The following is an 18,155-nucleotide window of genomic DNA, read 5'->3' as shown; positions in this document are numbered from 1 at the left end:
CAACTCAAATCTAGAGTACACACACATCAAGGATAGCTAAGACTCAGTGCAGCTATTCCTACCATGTTGAGTGACTCCTTAAAAGGCTATCAACATAAAGTTATGACATCTCAACCATTCATTTATGGTATAATTACAGTCACTCAAGATAGTTGTGGGATTTTTTTTATTCCTTACTGCACCTACATTTACACCCAAACGCATTCCTGCCTGCCTCACTAGACGTGGAGGGAATTAGAATTTCCTTCATGTTATATTTTCCCATTTTTCACTGCACTCTCAGCCGGATAGCTTCTCAGTTCTGTCAGTTCCTGATCAAAGCATAGAACAGTGTGCCATTAATGAAATATAGCAAGATTAATGTTGGGCAACAAAAATGTGCAAGGGCACGTGCAACTTAAATGCCCATACAAGAATCTACTGTGAACACACGAATGTAGTTACTGCAGCATATACTACAGACTGCTCAGTATTACTTCTGTGCAACAAGCTTCTTAAAAACAACTGCAAATGTTACTGTGTGGCTGGAGACTCAGTGGGGGTACCAGCACATGTGGAGCAGGGCAGGCTTGGGTGAGGTTGGTTCCCATCCTGCTGTGTGTGCCAGTCCACCTTCAGATGGACAGAGCATTCCCCTGCATGCTGCTGCCGGTCCTGACCACATAACCCTCCTTCCAGCACGCTCCCGCTGCTGGAGCATCGCTTGCGGGTAGGGAGCCAAAGCATTCCTGGGAGCTGGGCCAGGTTTATGTCATTAAAAACAAAAAAATCCCAACAAATAACATATTCTTGGGTTTGAGCGTGAGATGCCCTTAGTATTTCCAGTAATTCATGTTGGGACTCTAACTACTGTTCTGGCACTTTCCAAAAGCAAGAACAAAAGACTAATTTCTTTGTACCACAAAGCTTCTTGCTGTAGCAGGCATGGGGAAGAAGGAACAGCAGCTTTGACTCTGTGCTGATCTCAGTCCCCGGCAGACCACGTGTGGGCTCCAGCTGGAGAGCCCGCGGACCTGCCGGGTGACCTGCACAACCGCCACCGAGGACTGCCAGTCTTCAGCTTAGTCCAGCACACTCGTTAGCCTTCAGTTATTCATCACTCTCTTCTTCAGTAATGAGTAAATGAAACTTTGAGAACCATGTGAGCTCACCCCAATTTCTTCAGGACTAAGAGGACAACGTGTTCTCATGACACAGGAGACAACATGACAAGTAATGCAATGTCTTTCCTACAATGCCCATCAAATTTGGCTTGTTCAGTTCAGGAAAGCTTTATTTCTGTGAACAAGAGAGTGGCACGCAGGGAAGTTCAAGGGCTGCTTTCATGCAGTTACATCACTGCCCTTCACTGGAGGCCTGCTCTTTCCCTAGTTTTTCCACAAGCAATCACAACTTCCTTTAAAAAAGGCATCTGAGTTAAACATGCTGCAGAACAATTTATGTATGATTTATTTAATTAGCTGAAGAGGCTTGCTCCAAAAAAAAGATTTGAAAGAGAAAGAAACATGATGTTTCATGGCAGATACCCATGAAACCCCATATTTTAAAGTTTGGAGTGCTTGGACCTGGACCTAAGCAAATGTTCACATTATATCTAGCTATAGATCTGGTCTCTTTAGAGAAGGTAATGTCCTGTTGACTCATTCTGATGTCAGTATTGATTTTCAAAATGTCTTGTTGCTAAAGATTATTCCACTGCAGGACCAAGTACAAAACTTGCTGTCACGCATGGGAAATGTAACTTAGTACATAATGCTTGCATTATACAGAAGTTTGTATTTTTATACAGCTTCTCTTTTGGAAACCAACATCCTTGTCTTCAAAAGAGCCAATATAAAAGTTTTATGAGAAGAAAAATAAAAAAATGTGCATCATAACATGCAATTAGAACAATTAAAACTAAGAAGTCTGTTTACAGGAGTTTCCTTGAAGGGTAACTAAATCTGGAAAAAAGAATGGCATTAATTCATACCCATTTGTGAATTTAATTTGTTAGAAAAGAGTAAGTAATTTTGGAACATCAAACTGCTTTTTGGAAGTTTGCCTGGGCTGTATGGAGGAGGGATGTGAGAAGTTTGCCCTATTTTTACAGTTGAAAGCTTCATTGACTCGCACAAGATACTTAAGCCTAATATCCTGTGGCACTGCAGTGACCTACATGTAATTATTGCATGCTTTTTCCAAAATATTTGTACACAACCAGAAATTATAACCTAAGTTACCAACTAGTTCTTAGTTTATACCAGCAACACAAAGATGGACTTCAGTTGGTGGTAACATAGCTGTCTGATGTTTTTAGCAATTTTATGGACAAATGTTTGGTCTTGGTTTGGTGTAATTTTATGGTTTCCATTTTTCTTAGACAAATATATTTATCCTGTTAAGTAAACAACGTTTTAAAAACTTTTATCTGCCTTTCTCCCAGCCCACAACCACTGTCCCCCTCAGACATGGGGTGATTTTGTGTTTGTAGGTGTGCGTGTGCCTTACATACAAAGATGTGGGGAAAAGGGAGACACAGAAAAATACCATATGCTCTTGCAAAGCCACATGGTGTCATCCAGAACATGTGCTTCCTGCTCCCATTTTTCTTGTCCTTCCTAGGCGTGGGAGTGGCTTAAATGCTCTCAGAGGTCTGCTGAAGGTTTCAGCTTTGTGGGGAGGGGCAGATGGGTGGTATTTAGATGACAGAGAGCCACATGTAGAGGGGAATGTTTGGGCATGCACTGATAAGATAGCTCCTCTCCTGTCACTCTCCTCCTGCCCAAGCTCACAGACAATGCTGCTCTCAACTCAAAAACTTAAGAGCTCTTTGTCAGCTACCACTTTACATGTCCATCAGTCTCCAAACACAAGACATCTGCAGTGCCTTCCCACACCAGTACCTACTGGCTCATTAGCTAGTTGGCACTTTTCATCCAGGTACTCACCAGCTGGTTGGCTACATTACTAAAACTTCAGTGGTGCCAATTTTTACAGACTCATGTCCTGTTCACTATCAACAGGTCAGCATCCAACATTTTTTACTGTAAAACTTAGCTCAAAGTGGGCTTTTTCCACCAGCAGACCTGTAATAAAGTATCATAGTGCTGAACTCCAAAGGAGCACGTATCTCTTTAATTTCAAGTCATTTCTTAATACCTATCACCAGATGTATTTGGTCACAAAACCGTATTAGTGCAGACACTGCCATTGTGGAGGTTGTTCAGTGCAGGATAGCCTTTGAAATGTAACCTAAAGGTTCACAGTTAATTCTCTTCTTTTACTAGCAAATTAGGTGCCAGTTTGTCAACCTATGTGTGCAAAAAAAAATTTATCCACAAGATCTTTTAATTAAGCTTTTTTTTTTCCTACAGCAGAGAAGATCATCTAGGGTTTAAAAAAAAACCCCACAAAACCAAAAACAACCCCCCTCCCCATAAAAATCCCCAAACCAAATCTGGAATTATTTCAATAAACCTAACATTCCAGTTTTACCTCCCAGATTGCTTCTCCCATTAAATGACTATCCCATTTGCCTACATGTGTTTTGAGTTTTGTGCTAATACAGAAGACCAGTTATTTCTCACTGTTCTCTGTCTTCTGGGGAGCAGCTGCATTACGCTGCTGCAGCCATCAGCCTTAAAAGCAGTATTCAAGCCTAACTGGCGGCAGAGCCAGAGGTGGCATACTGCTTCCTGCTGTGGTGAAATCAGTACAATTACCCAACAGCTCTCATAAAAAATATTTTTTAAAATTAAATTATTCCTGATATGGCCAATTTTTTGACTAAGATAAATAAAACGCTTCATCATCACAAGAAAACAATCTACCACAAAAATGTAAGACAGGTTTATTAACGATTATTTTGACTTGCTTTACTGCTTTCACCTTTCTTTGCTGAGCAAAAAAAAAGTATGAAACCAATACAGAGAAAGACATAAAGCAGTGCTGTTCATCGCCTGTTAAAAAAAAGTGGTGGCAACTGCATGAAAAAAATAAGGGAAAGACTCAAAAGCAACAAGAAATTTATATCTCAGACTCCAGCTACATTAATAAAATTTTGCATATGAGAAAAAACAACATCCATCTTTTTCAGCTGAAATTACAATTCAAGCTTTATGACCTGAAAGCTCCTTTACTCAGTCTTTCATTCACACATCCATCTTTTTCCTATAGGGAACAATACACCGGGAAAGACTTTTAGCAGAACTTGAACAGAGCTGGTATTTCTTTAAGTGCAAGGCTTGGCAATATGACATGAGACTCTCTTCTGTGTTTAACAAGACTGGATCTTTAAATTCCTCTTGCGTAACCAATACTAGGTTTTATCATTGTTGAGTTGTATTTTACTATTATTAAAAAATAAGATGGAGGTGTTTCATGAGAAACAATACTAACAACACTGCATTTCTTATGAAATTGTATCAGACAACCCAGCTTCCTAGTGACCTCCTGCACTGCTTCACATGGTCAGCAAACAAAATACCCACTCCTTTCTGAAATCCCCTATGCCTGCATTAAGCTGCGTCCCTCTCAAGTGCCATAGATATGAGCTGACTGAAGGCAACACTTCCTCCATGCCATGAGTGTGTTCTGATGCCCTGTGTGATCAGAGCTGCAGCACTGCTCACTGGAACTGCTATTTGCTTATTTACCTGCAAATGCTTGAGAAGCACAAAAGGAACCATTTTTCAATAACACCTCATATATCCCATGTAATCAGAATGGCTCATTCCAATCTCCAATTTTAATCTTTGTTTATAACCTGCAAGCAGGGAGAAATTAAGCATCTTAATGCTTAATCTTGGTTTGCATTTCACATTGTATTTATATTTTTCTTGAAGCACAAGTTATTTTAACTCACTGCCAGCTACTAAAACACGCTATTACAATTGCTCATTTTGTTAAGCAGTAGTTTATATTATATCTATTAGATCTATGGACATTTATTGAAGCCAGAGCATGTCCTAAAATAACTTACTCAAATTCCCAAACTTCTTATTTTATTAAGGGGATGAAGTTGGAAAGATGTATAACATTTCTTAAGTGACTGATTTTTTTACTCATGATGTTTAGCAGACAGCACTGAAGGGAACTGGAACAGGGTTAAACACAAATTAAAAGGAGGCTGAACAGATTATTTTGTGACCTGACAACACTCCAAGTTTAAAACTGAGGTATCAAACCCAGTATTCTTTCTTTTTTACTTTTGTCCATCAATACTTTAAACTAGAGACCTTTTTCAGTTCTGTTTCCCTGTTCCTTCATTAAAGAGCAGAAAATATATAATTCATTAGAGAGGAAAAGAACACTTTCCTAAGCTTCCCTCACCCTGAGCCAGCGTTTCTCATCTGCCTCCAATGAGCTGATAAGCTGAAACAAACACTGTATCTGCATCTCAAAAATGAGCCACTATTGTCCAACATGCTCTACCTCCTCAACTTGTACACTAAAAGCTTTTACCACTATGATGGATTGTCTTTAATTAACAAATTCAGCTCCAGGCATTTCTGTACAATATAAATTCTTTCATTTTAGGCTTTCAAAATATTTGTCAAATTTTTCTATTTTAAAATTAGGTAGATGGGTTTTGTTAAATTATAAAGTAAAATCTAGGAAAAAACCATTTTATTCTGTATTCATAGCCATTTCTTACATACATTAAAAGACATTACTTCGACATTTATATGCTGTTACACCACTAAGTTTCTAAATTCCATCAAAAACTGACCCTCAGATCATTTAGGATTCCTTAAGGCTTTACAGAGCACTGTTTAGGGTGGCTTGGTTAATTTTAGAAACATATAGCTAAATGGCAAAGAATCCCTGAGCCCAGGAAATATTTGGAGAGGCAGACACAGGTTTATCAGCAACTACAGTTTGTTTCAGAGAGACAGCTATGCTTCTGTCATATTGCCAAGTGCCAGGAGGCAGAACAGCCCCTGGTTTTGTATCCCCAGAGTAAGATCAACACTGCCCTGGTAAAACAGCCTCTCTGCTTAGCCAGTACCTAGGTCTCTGACAGGGCCCTGTGCTAAATTCCCAAGAGGATGACTCAATTTTTTCTTAGGGCATTATTTGGCTATTTGTCTGTCTTGTATGTGGTAAGAAATACAGCAAAACCAATGAAGATGCACTGTGTCTTTAAAGACAGCAGGCAGCTGTATATGGTGATGTAAGGCAATATAGAACATGTGAGGGCAAACACAAAGGTCTACTGCTTGTGGCTGAAATGCCCACCTAAACCCTTTATGTGTCAGAGCAGACAGAAGAGCTAATTACAAACTAACTGAGCAATGACACAAAACTTCTTAATATTTCTGGGACTCAAGCACAGAACTGTTGTAAGCCAACAGTCAGTAAGAGTAACCCATCCTTTCATCCCCATGCAAGTCAGCACATTTTACAAAATAAAGGCTTTTGAGCCCAGCTTTAGTCTTTCAGCATGCCTAAGGAATGATACAAAACAAGATGATTGTTTCTCAGAGAGTGGAGTAGGACAGAGAAGAGAAAGTGAAGTGTTGCTGAGTGTTGCTCTGGACCACGTGGGAACTCAGCTATCTCACTGCCAAGAACCCAGAGAATGACTCCACCAGCTTTCCATGGGAGAGCACTCTCTTGAAATCCCAATTCAAGGAGCTGTGCCCAGTTACATGTTCTAAGGACACTATTTTACTTTTTGAGCAGCTTCATGAAAAACAGCAAAATAAAGCACCACATCTTTAAAGAATTCAGCTGTTCAGTGTTTTTGTGGCACTTGGAACATGCAGTATAAAATGCACAAACCATCCTCCAACACTCAGCTAATTAAGTTGACTTCTGAATTAGTTAAGTCTTTATACTGAATAATAAAATCTGAAAGATATTAGGCATTACTGCTTCATTCATGAGATGCATTTATCTGAAAGAGGCTTACTTCATTTGTACATTTCATTCCTACAAACCTTTTACTAAAGGTCTTAAGCCTATTTGAAGATACTCTCTCATTCAGTGCTGCCCTACTCACAGAGAAAGTCTAGAAGTGTTTTTACTTATCTTGAAACTTTTTTCCTGCCTTCAAAATAAAGCAGTCCACTGATGTTTTGCACGCAAATGGATGACCCAAAGCTTCATCCCATACTCACATGTTTACTAGCAGGTTGACTCTGAGGTAAAGATCCAGGGGCCAGCACTGGAGAACTTGCAGGGCTACAAAGTTCTGGGAAGGGATTTGGGATGGCAGGCAAAGATGATGTCCTGAACTGCTGTTCTTCTTCTTGAAGACGTCTATAAACACAGAAGCACTAAGAATTAAGAGGAGCAACTTACATCACTAGACCTTGATCTCCTGCCCCATCATTTATGATTGACACTGAAGACAAGAAACCAAAACCACTCTTTTTCTAAGCAACTACTATCCAGTTACATACAGGAACTGCTGGCACAAAGTAGGTAACTGCATGTGAAAAATGACCAATCAGGCATCTATTTTTGTTTCATTGCTTGTAATTTGATTACTTGGGTAACTGAGGTAACTGTGCAAATAAAATACAGAAATATCTATACAAATCTTTGTTGTAAGCACCAGCTTACAAGCTTAGGCTGTGTGTGCCAGAAAGTCAGTAAAGCTCTTCCAAAACAGCGTGAAAGAGGAGAACTCAACAGCTGTCATTTGGAGCCAAATTCCACATGGATCTGAAAACAAATGTGTACCCCACTGTAAAGTTCTCTAAGATGAGACTGAAACCAATATTGTCACCTCTCTTTAATATCAGATTCTATCTCCAAGCAACTCAGCATTTCCTGGAGAAACAAAAATGCAAAGACTCAGCTTCAGCAAAGCTGCAATTATGTGCTCCTACCTTATGCCAGTTGAACAGTTACTGTTCAGGTGAGTTTATATCTACCAAAAATATGCCTCATGAGTCTATGGAGGACCAACAAGTGTTTCAAGTTCCAGTTTATAATACATCTGCACTGACCACAACAACAAAAAGAAAACTAAAGCCTACAAGAAAAGCTGTAAGACCTACCCATGACCACACAGATGGCTTTAGATTTTTCTACTGCCAGGGCATCAACACTGAAGATGTTCTAGGTGAGTCCAGCAGGCTGCCCTTCAATGCCTGGGCAGAAGGCACCATCTAGCGGCAATTATAGAAGTTTCCAGGGACAATCAACTAACTCCTGGATTTGAAAGGCAAATCATTAAGACCTTAATTTGCTCTCATGTTATCCTATGCCTCCAGGAAGTAGAGCCTCCTTTAAAAAACTCCCTGGGAGACTGCTGGTTTTGCCCTTGGCAGTGTGTTCTACTCTGGGCACACTCACTGCCTTTGACCCAGGGGCTGACAAAATTTTACTATGAAATTGGCTCCACAAGTAACTCTGTCCTGCGACTTAGTTGCCTTGATGTTCCACGAATGAGACTTAGAGATGCAGGGGTTTGCAATAAATAGCAGGCTCCAACCATAACTATGACAACTACATACCAACAACTACTTGACCAGCTGGATTTTTTTTCTGTGCTCCCTGTGTGTGCAGTTCCCTATAGCACAAGGTAAAAGGACAGTGTAAGATTTCTCCAGACCAGCAGACATGTCATATCCAACTGTGCAATAGTGTGCTGTATTGCAATGTTTTGACTAACCTCCATTGTAATAAGTGGAACCACAGACTCAACACAACTAGATAGGTATGGTTTCCTTAAAATGGGAATTCTCTATGCTGCACTCTGCTGTGCCTCTACTGCTGCCAGTGCATCATTTACTTCATGACTGATACACACATGAACCTGTGCTCTTAAGAGACCACAGTAAATCACTCTGTTCTGGCTGCAAAGATGCAGTCATCCCTCTCTGCAGGGGTCTAGATAAACCTGAATAAAAGTTTCACCACTACTTTCTTTAATGATAAACACATGATGTTCTTGTGTGTATGGAACTACATACTTCAGAAAGGCAGAGTGTTCTCAGAGTTGCTAAGTTTTGAAATGCAAAGAGTAGTTTAAATTAAGTATTTTGATTGAGAAATTTACAAAACATCAACAGTTATAGTACTCCAGAGAGTACATTTTCCAGTATAACCCTATTCAAGGTTAAGTATGAAATACTTGTAGAATTAACTGCATCATCAGCTAACTTGGTTCAATAGAAGTTACTGTATACTACCCATTCAAACAGAAAAGCTGCCTGTCTTCAGTATACCATTCCTACAGGTCATTACATCAGTGTGAAGAATTAGAAGCAACCCTTTCCACATTTTGGAGTTTTCTTTTATTATATTACTACTTTTCACTTTTTTTAGAGAAGACACTTTGCTAGAAGGAAAGAAATTCATTTACCTACTCATGCTGACAGGAGCTCCTTTCCTCCTGCTGCCTACAAAGAACTCTACATCACTTATAGACTCTCTCATCATCATCATCAAGAGTTTTCCACTTGAAGTTTGAATTCCAGTCCTCATCCTTAGAAAAGGGGGGACAAATTTAATACTACTTTTTTCTGGTAGTAACTCAAACAATGCACTCAAATGAGTGAGCTGAAAGTACTCCAGGAAGAAACGTTAAATAGCTAAGATGTGTTCCTTTTTGTTTGTCTCGGACTGTTCAGGAGACCTCCACAAGAGAGGTACTTTCTGTATAGCGAAATACCTGAGCACAGCTTCATCTATCTACACGATCTCTTATGTTTAAAAACACCAAGAAGCTGTCACAGTAGGCACCATACCTGAAAGAACAGGTATAGTTTTGAACAGTTTGGAAATAAATCCAAATATGGATATATTTCTCGCCAATTGGTACCAATGATACACTTCTACACATCAGCTACTGCAGATACATCAAACTTTAATGAGAAAAAGGGCGGTAATACATGGAAATATTATGTCCTTCACCTACGTGGTACATTTTTCCATGCAGAAGTCCAGTCTAACACTACTAGGTTCCTTACTGAAGTGGATCTCCTATTTTGAAATGTAGTTCTTTTGAAACTTGTTGGTGACGACTTGGCCAAAGCAGGCGAGTCCCTCGCTCCTACCTGACTGCCATGATGCGCACTGGCTGTGACCGCTGCACCTTCTGCCTCGGAGACGTGGGCTGCAGTGTGCCAGATGCCGAGGATGGCAGTGGGCTGCGGTTCAGCTGACCATTTTGAAGGAGTGGAGTGGTTTCCAACTGCATACTGCATGTAGAGTATAAACTTTCAAATGAGGAATTCATGTCGTTTACCAAAGCTTCTAGGTCCACATCATCATCTGGAAGACAAAATTAAGGCAGTGTAACACATCTGGAAGTCCCAGATAAAAGAAATACAGCAAGATCAAAGACTAAGTTTCAGTAAAACTATCACAATTTCATAGTTATACTTTTACAATGCAAATTTTTATTGCAAGAATAATTTATTTATTTTAGGGCAGAAAACCACAGCCAGTAACAGCCACCAATGGACATTTGTTTTGTCTTCCTTGGTGAAAAACTACTGAGGCAGAATGAAGCATTTCTATTACAGTATTTACTATATATGTATGTATGTGTGTGTGTGTGTAATTAGAATTTGGTGGGATTTTAATACCAACAATGCTAATGTGAAGCACCACTTCACTTACTGATAGACTGATACGCATTTCATAAGTGTACCACTGACAAATATCTCAGTTCAGCTTGTCAATGTATAAAATTCAGATTGTCAAATAGTGTAACAAACACTTTGCAAGACCAAATAATTTAGAAGAAAAATAACTTAAGACAGTGCTGCAGAAGTCAATAGCTGGAAGGCACACTCACTCCTCTGTTGCACTCAACGGAAAGCAATCATTGTATCTTGTTAAAAATTCCACCTGTATTTCTGCATATTTTTGTGATACAGTATTTTGAAGGGCACTCAAAGTACTTTCATATAAAAAGATTTATCTGGATCCTTGCTCTTGCAGTGTGATAGATAGATCCCTACATTAAAGAGCTCAACATAAATCAACCAGGGATGGTGGTGTGCGTGGTTGGAGGAACATCAGTCCCTAAAAAGGGCACCGACTTTTCTATATAGGCCACCTTACCTCACTGTAAATAAGTAACTTGTGCTCAGTCATTCCTCCTTAACGATCCTAATTACTCTGCAAGACAACAGAACTCTTCGAGCCCTTTGCACTAACCACTCTCTGAACTCCTATTGCAGAGCACTGTAATTACTCCCTGGCCACAAGTTACATCACTCCCTGTCAGGAGTTCAACAGGCTGAAGAACACACACATCGATATCTGCTTCTGGTTACAGCACAACCATTGCCTGAACAGCTACTTCTGACCAAACAGAGCTTTGTGCACGCAAAAATGTGTCCTTATTTTCCAGCTGTATCAACTGGCTTGGCAAAATATACCATTGCTGCCTGCAAAGTTTCTATTTCACAAAACTTTTCCTGACATGGATGGCAAGTAGCAAGAAGCAGTGGGGCTAGCAAATACTTACACAGCCCTGTGCAGCTGAAACACACCCTATTTTCTGATATCCATTCATTTGCCATGTTTTCTAGGTAAATGAACCACCAGAAGCAGCTATTCAGCTTGCAACCAACTGCACAACTTTTTGCTATTGTAAATGATTTCGTATTAATATCTCATTTCTTAAGGATATAATTTGAAACAGCACCACTCAATTTCAATCCACAACAACACGCCTTGATAACCAGAATGGAATATGAACATGGCATTTACACAGCAATCGTCTGGGATGCTGATAACCCCAGTTCTCAGTGTTGGATGAACAGAAGACGTGCTCAGAATTAAACAGGTGCTGGTCATGTCTCTAAATCTGAGCTCTATTTAGTGACCTGAAATACTATGTTCCTCACTGAAAGTCAGTAGACTCTTTACTAAAGTAACAGCCATCTGGCCTTCACTGAAAATGTAGTCAGAGGATTGCTAGGTTTGAACATGTGTAAAAAAACCAAAACCAAAACAACACAAAAACTCCCACTTCACCCCACAAACAGGTTCATTCCCTTCATTTCCCTCCATCTCTGTATTCAACAGCTACTACACTACTACTACAACTCACCTTCCTTAGGCTACACCATCTTTTCAGTCAGCTAGTTCATACATTTTAAACAATCTAAGCTTTGCTTTGCTTGGACAAAGTCTACAATAATTTTCCTGCTATTTTTAGCGATCTTGAGACAGAACTGCAATTTAGATTTCATTCCATCCTCCAGATTCTTATCCTATTTGGAGAGGACATATCGAAAACACTTCTTGAGCAATCACAAGGGAACCACAGGAGTAGGAGTATGAAGAGGAAGAGGCCAAATTGCAAGGCTTTTGAATTTTACCACTCATCTGAAGTAGCAGAAGACTGGTAGGGTGTCAGGGGGCTGTCAAGTAAAAGCTTAGGGGTTGGATGTAGGAGATATAAAAGACAGACCCTGGCCACAGAGTTGGGAAGTAAATTACAGTAACTAACAGCAATTGTTTAGCAGGGTGAAAAGCAGAAAGGGAATAAAGTCAAGGGTGAAAAGCAGAAAGGGAATAAAGTCAAAACATACATTCAGTGAAGTTCATATGGCTTGGTTCCCGAGGCTGCTAATGTATAAACAACTTAGACAAAGCTTATTAGCATGCAGGATCATTAAGTTTTCAGGTGATTCTAACATGGAAGGAATGATTAAGAGTCATCTCAAGCTATTCCTGAATAATCAAATAGTTACAGAGGTGTCCTACGTAGCCTAATATGCATAAAATGAGGCACTTCATACTAAGCAAACCAAGTACATAGTTTAAAGCATTGAATTACCATTAACAGGCTTTTAAGTATATCAATTACATGCCTAAATTCAATTTCCAACAGGACAGCCACTGAGAAGGTGCATATAGAGTTCTCCTCATAATATGTTGCACTGAAGTCCAGAATCTGGTTTCACTCCTCTGTCAGCTCCTTTTCTCTGTGAGTGCAGCACTGCTAATAATAGCCCTCAGTCTTGCTATAAAACTTTTGCAGGAGCACAGATTCTTAAGCTTTTCGAAGACAAAGCCTGCAATCTTGAATTTCATACAGTTCAATCTCTATACAAAGGCATTTACTTCTAAATACCATTATGTTTTGGAGAGATTTCAGCATTATGCAATAGGAAACCTCACTGCTTTAGCCTACACCTTGGAAGAGCCACCAGATGTCTCAGCTTGCCAAGTAATCCAGCATATTACTTGTGATGGTTCTCTACAGAGCTTAACTAAATAAAAATCAATTATGCCATCCATGGGATTTCTAACTACTTTAACCATCTACAGGTACACTGTTCAGAAGGGCATTTCATATGTAGTGCAATCCTACCAGACACTGAGCCTCCACCAAGAACACCCTACATGTGGGGGAAAAAACCCAAAAAGCTGACAAAAGTGACTTTGCAGAGGTTTGCTAGTTAACAGCAAAATTTGCAAATCACTGGGCTTTGAGCCAGCATGGCATCATGCTGGTTCTCTAAGTACGTGCACACAAATTCTGTGACTGATCTGGAAGGATCTAGCAGGCAGAGTTTCAGGCACCTGAGGAACCTTCAGCTTACCAGCTATCCTGCAGACATGCACTTTCAGGGATACAAAAGGATATTTTCTTTAATCTGTACTGAATTCTGTCATAAGATCAGTATGTATGAAAATGGATATTCAAGGTCTATTTTTTCATTTCAACTAAACAGCATAGATGGTGGCTTATCACTTCCACGCACAAACATGCAAACAGCTTTTAAATGTAATTTTTAAAGGAAAACACTTGCAAAACCTAGCTCTGACATACTTCTGGTGGTTGATGGGGTACTGGCAGTTTTACAGGCTCTTTTGTGAGTAATGTTCTTTCCCAAATTAGAACCAAAGTGCATACTCTGATAACTGCCTGAACTTCATCTTGCTTCTTTGCCCACAACTTGTTAAACTTTGGCTTTGTTCAGAACCCAGCTCCACTGGATGTTGCAAGTAACATTTTTGGTAAAGTAAATCATTACTTGAACTACAGGAAAAAAACTGAAAGTTCAATTCAAGGAAAAAAGAAAACTGTTCAAAAACCTCTACTGAGCTGGTGAGCTAAACGACCATGTTGCACTAAAACAAAGCACTTTGAATACTCTTTGAATGCCTTCAAGAATGTCATAGGAGGAATGACAGCCCCTAAGTTATGCCTAAGCAAACTTTAGGCTGTGGTTAACCATGTTCCACTTGTCTTTCTGTTTCTACCTCTTCTCTATCCCTTAAATCCTCATTTATTTACTTATTTTGGTAGTTGTTGGCCTTGACATGTTAAGCTTAGCTAACAAAACAAAGTGGGATCCCACTTATTCTGAAGAGACATAAAGCTGAAACGATCTCTGCTCATCTTCATCTGTGCCAGCCTCCTGAAGAAAGCAGGTATTTCCATGGCTGTCAAGGGGCTTATTGCATTGCAGAAATTCTGTTTACTAAAAAAAAAAAAAGGTGAACATGGAAAGAATCTCAGTCTTTGACTACACACTAGGATACATTTCATGTCTCTCAATGAGAGTTCAGTTAATAGCTTTGGCTTTTACATATGGTCTACAGTTCACAGGAAACACTATGAAAAACACCACAGGATTTAAGTGACCTGTGATTGCAGAGGTTTGTAAAAACCTTTTTTTAAAATATAAATAACTTCCTCTTCATTTGCTTATTTTTTAATTTAATTGTCCAATATTATCCCTCGTATCTGTTCACACAGAAAAGACTGATGCAAAAGCTACCAGGAATTCAGTAGATTTATACAAAGGCTATACCATTTTTTTGTTACCGTATAATTAAGTCTGATACTATATGAAGCCTAACAGCATGTATATAAATAAGCATCTGATACAGTAAGGCAGCTGTTGATTGATTACCTCTTCTCATTTAAAAACCTAAGTCCAGCAATCAGTTCCCCAAAATGAGTTTCGTGCAGCACATTCCAGATCCATCTTGACAAAATAAGGAAGCTAAGACATAACTACTGTAAGGTTGCATTCAAGTTTAGCTCAGTAGAGGATGGTATCAAAGTGGTTAGCAGGCCCTTCTGCACACATGAACTGACCCACAAGGAAACAGATGGAAACAGTGAAAGAAAAGGAACACAGCTGTGTATGTCCCAGCATCCTGCACTGATGATGCAGTGAAACACTATGTAAATTGTAGGTGAAATAGGGAAAATATATTTTCATTAAAATGAACAGAAGGACTTGACCATAACTTGAAAGGGGGAAAAAAACATATAAAATATTTGTGGTATCCACCTCAACATCCTGTTTCAAATCCTCTAAAACCGCATATAAGTTACTCTGATTCATACTGGTGATGCAAGTATGCAAGTATGTTGCAAGGGTTTTGGTACTGTGGAAATCTCACATCTTACAATCAAAAATGAAGGTAAGTATTACCATAGTGAGATGTGTATACAAACTCCTTTCGTAAGACAACCCCTATTAAGGGGACCCCTTGCACAAGCACACTGCAGGATGCCCCTCCAGTGCCGCATCCAAATGCTGGTTTGATAGGATTTTTCAGAAATCCCAATCACTAAAACTTTTTGAAAATATACCATTGCTGGCAACATGCAGTCGTAATAATGTAAAAAGAAGTTGATTCTAGGTAACATTCATACTCTTCTACTACTTTCTCCCTCTGCACATGTAACTACATACACTATGTTCATACAAATGTCTTAGATCCCTCCATACTCTGGATTCAGCTTCCACCAATGCCACAGGTACCAGTTGACCATTCTGACCTGCAATTCTTGTATAATTGCTGCCTACAGCCCCACTACAGATGCATGCAATTAGCACTTGGCAGCTTGTACACCTCTGAGAGATGCATGCAACTGAAGGCGGATGATAACAAGCAAATCTTTCAAAATCTTTTTAAAACGCCACACTGACCTCCATAGTGATGCTGTAGCTGAATGACATCTTCCATTCCCAACACTAGCAACAATTCTATGCAATCTCTCCCCTCCTAATTTCTTGAAACTCCATACAGGTGGCTGGTTTTGCACAATTAACAAAAAATATAAAAAATAATTGCAAACCTAATGCTTTCTCACTGTTCTCCAGATCAGAGAATGCTGTCAAACACAATTACAAAAATATTCAGACTGCCTTGGTTGAAAATTAGAAGCTTAGAGGTTTTTTGTGCATTTCAAGTGAAAGCAGAAGACACAAACACAACTTCGTGTCCTAGAGGCATCACAGTCTGAATTAAAAATGACAAGCCTGAACCCCCAAAACTTTATGTACCCTATAAGCCTCCTTATGGGACTCTGCCCTGAAGACTCCTTTCCTTCATTACATTCTAATGCTCTTCAGCTTAAGTGAAATTTTCTACTTTGTACTGTAACTATGGTTGCTGGCCTACAAAAGGTCACATCAGTGCACGTGCAGCTTCCAAAAATGTTAAATGGACTATGCCGGGGAGAGAAGGGCAAGAAACAGAGATGCTGGTTGGGAAAAGAACATGAAATTGAGATAGGCATCTGCGCTCTTTGAGCACCCTGAAACACCACACAGAGAAATCAACAGCAAACTTGTAACTGCTCCAGTATCCCCTGCATCATTTTTGAATGGCACATGCATCCATTCCCATTTCTGCCAGTAAGGCTGTGATGGATAGCTCCAAATGTACGTACATTGGTTACAGGTACTGGAGAGAATTCCCTTTCTTGATACCTCTTTTCTAAAGGTTCATGGTTGGACTCTATATCCTTTCTTAAAACACACCTGAAAGATTTCTTGAAATAGAAGGCAAACTAAATTGAACAAAATTAATGTTGCTAGGTAACAACTGTAGGAATAAGCTGCATATGAAAGATGCTTATAAAAAAATCAAAGGGTCAATGAGTAACAGAAGCAACTGGCTTTAGGTGCCCCACATCAGGAAGGAATGAAGTTGTAACCACAGACTAGGGCATAAAATGAGTTTCAGGAATTCTGATGGAAAAAAAAAGTATGGTTAAAAAATGGAAATTCAATTTTTGTTCAGTTCACATACCTAATGCTTAACATCATAAAAAGTAAAGATGATGAAAGCTAGACATTTGTGGGGAGGGGGGTGGGTGAGGAGGGTTTATTTGTTTAATTCCAGAGACAAAGGTAAAGCATGTCTCTGATGGAGATTTTACCAGTTTTGTTCTTTGCTGATGCTGCAATTATTCACAGACAACATTCAGAATCATTTCCCAGTGTTCATGTTCCCATTTCTAACCCAAGAACTGTAAAGTCACATTGGTCCTTTTGTGGAGTGGATGGATGTTGGTTGCCTCAATAGATAATTGTTGTAGGTGGCAATCACCACCACCACCACCGAACCCTTGCTTGACCCTAAGGCACTCACAAGTGTTGAAGCACTAATGGCATCACTGTGACAGAGGGGTTTGAAATCCAAGGAAGACATCAAAAACATCTAGAATTCGGATTATGCATATTACAACAATGAGATAGGACTAAAATATGTAAGTCATGGCCAGTCCCTTTTCCAAATACACCTTTTAGAAAACAGAATTGAGATTCAGTCTTCCTGATACCCATTTTGTGTAGGAAATTTGCAGCTTTGAAAACCAAAATCAAACAACAACTACGAAACCCAACAACAACAACAACAAAAACCATACAAAGAAACCAAGACTGGAAGAAAGCATACCTTTCTAAAAAACTCATCAGGTCAAAGTTGGAACCCAAAGTCAAAGAGGACACCAGCAGATCCCGTGTGACTGCCCAGATAGTAGGACCGCCCATCTCCTCCTGTTGGGTGAGCACCTCACAGGCTTGTGCAGCTATCACTGGTGACTGAATTCCTGATGACAGCAATCACAAGCAGCTGACGGCCTTTCAAAACCCTCTTTTCAGGCCAATTCCTGCACAACCACTGCTGTACAGTAAATACTGAGTAAACACAACACTTAAAGCAGAATATCAGATTAAGTAGACCTCTGGGAAATTGTAATCCTTGAGTTGATTACAAAATCTAGTCAAAAGATTGATTATCAAGAAACTGGCAACATCTGCAGCTTTCTTCCATGAAGTTTAGTGACCTGTACCATTTTCTCATGCCATCTACTTTTATCTCATTAATTTAAGAAAAATACCGAGAAAGACCTTAAAAAGAAAGCATTTATTTGTTTGCATTTATCAAGATGGGAACACTCAAAACAGCTTTAGTTACCCAGATGATAGAAA

The 18,155-nt window shown here is 39.4% G+C and overlaps 1 protein-coding gene across 3 annotated transcripts in view; it reads right to left on the bottom strand.

The window, feature by feature from the left end:
• GRB10 (growth factor receptor bound protein 10) overlaps nucleotides 1-18,155 on the bottom strand; it is a 138,787-nt gene that overhangs the window by 46,555 nt on the left and 74,077 nt on the right. For all 3 annotated transcript variants that reach the window (XM_071553621.1, XM_071553624.1, XM_071553622.1), the window contains exons 4-5: nucleotides 9,999-10,215; nucleotides 7,107-7,248 (exon numbers count right to left, since the gene is read on the bottom strand). In XM_071553621.1, coding sequence (XP_071409722.1) covers nucleotides 7,107-7,248; nucleotides 9,999-10,215 — 359 coding nt within the window. The remainder of the gene's footprint in view (nucleotides 1-7,106; nucleotides 7,249-9,998; nucleotides 10,216-18,155) is intronic.

Source organism: Pithys albifrons, chromosome 4 (assembly GCF_047495875.1).
Source record: "Pithys albifrons albifrons isolate INPA30051 chromosome 4, PitAlb_v1, whole genome shotgun sequence".
Lineage (NCBI taxonomy): Eukaryota > Metazoa > Chordata > Aves > Passeriformes > Thamnophilidae > Pithys > Pithys albifrons.
The sequence above is the reverse complement of the archived record's forward strand: the minus strand, read 5'-3'. Positions and strand labels throughout refer to the sequence as shown.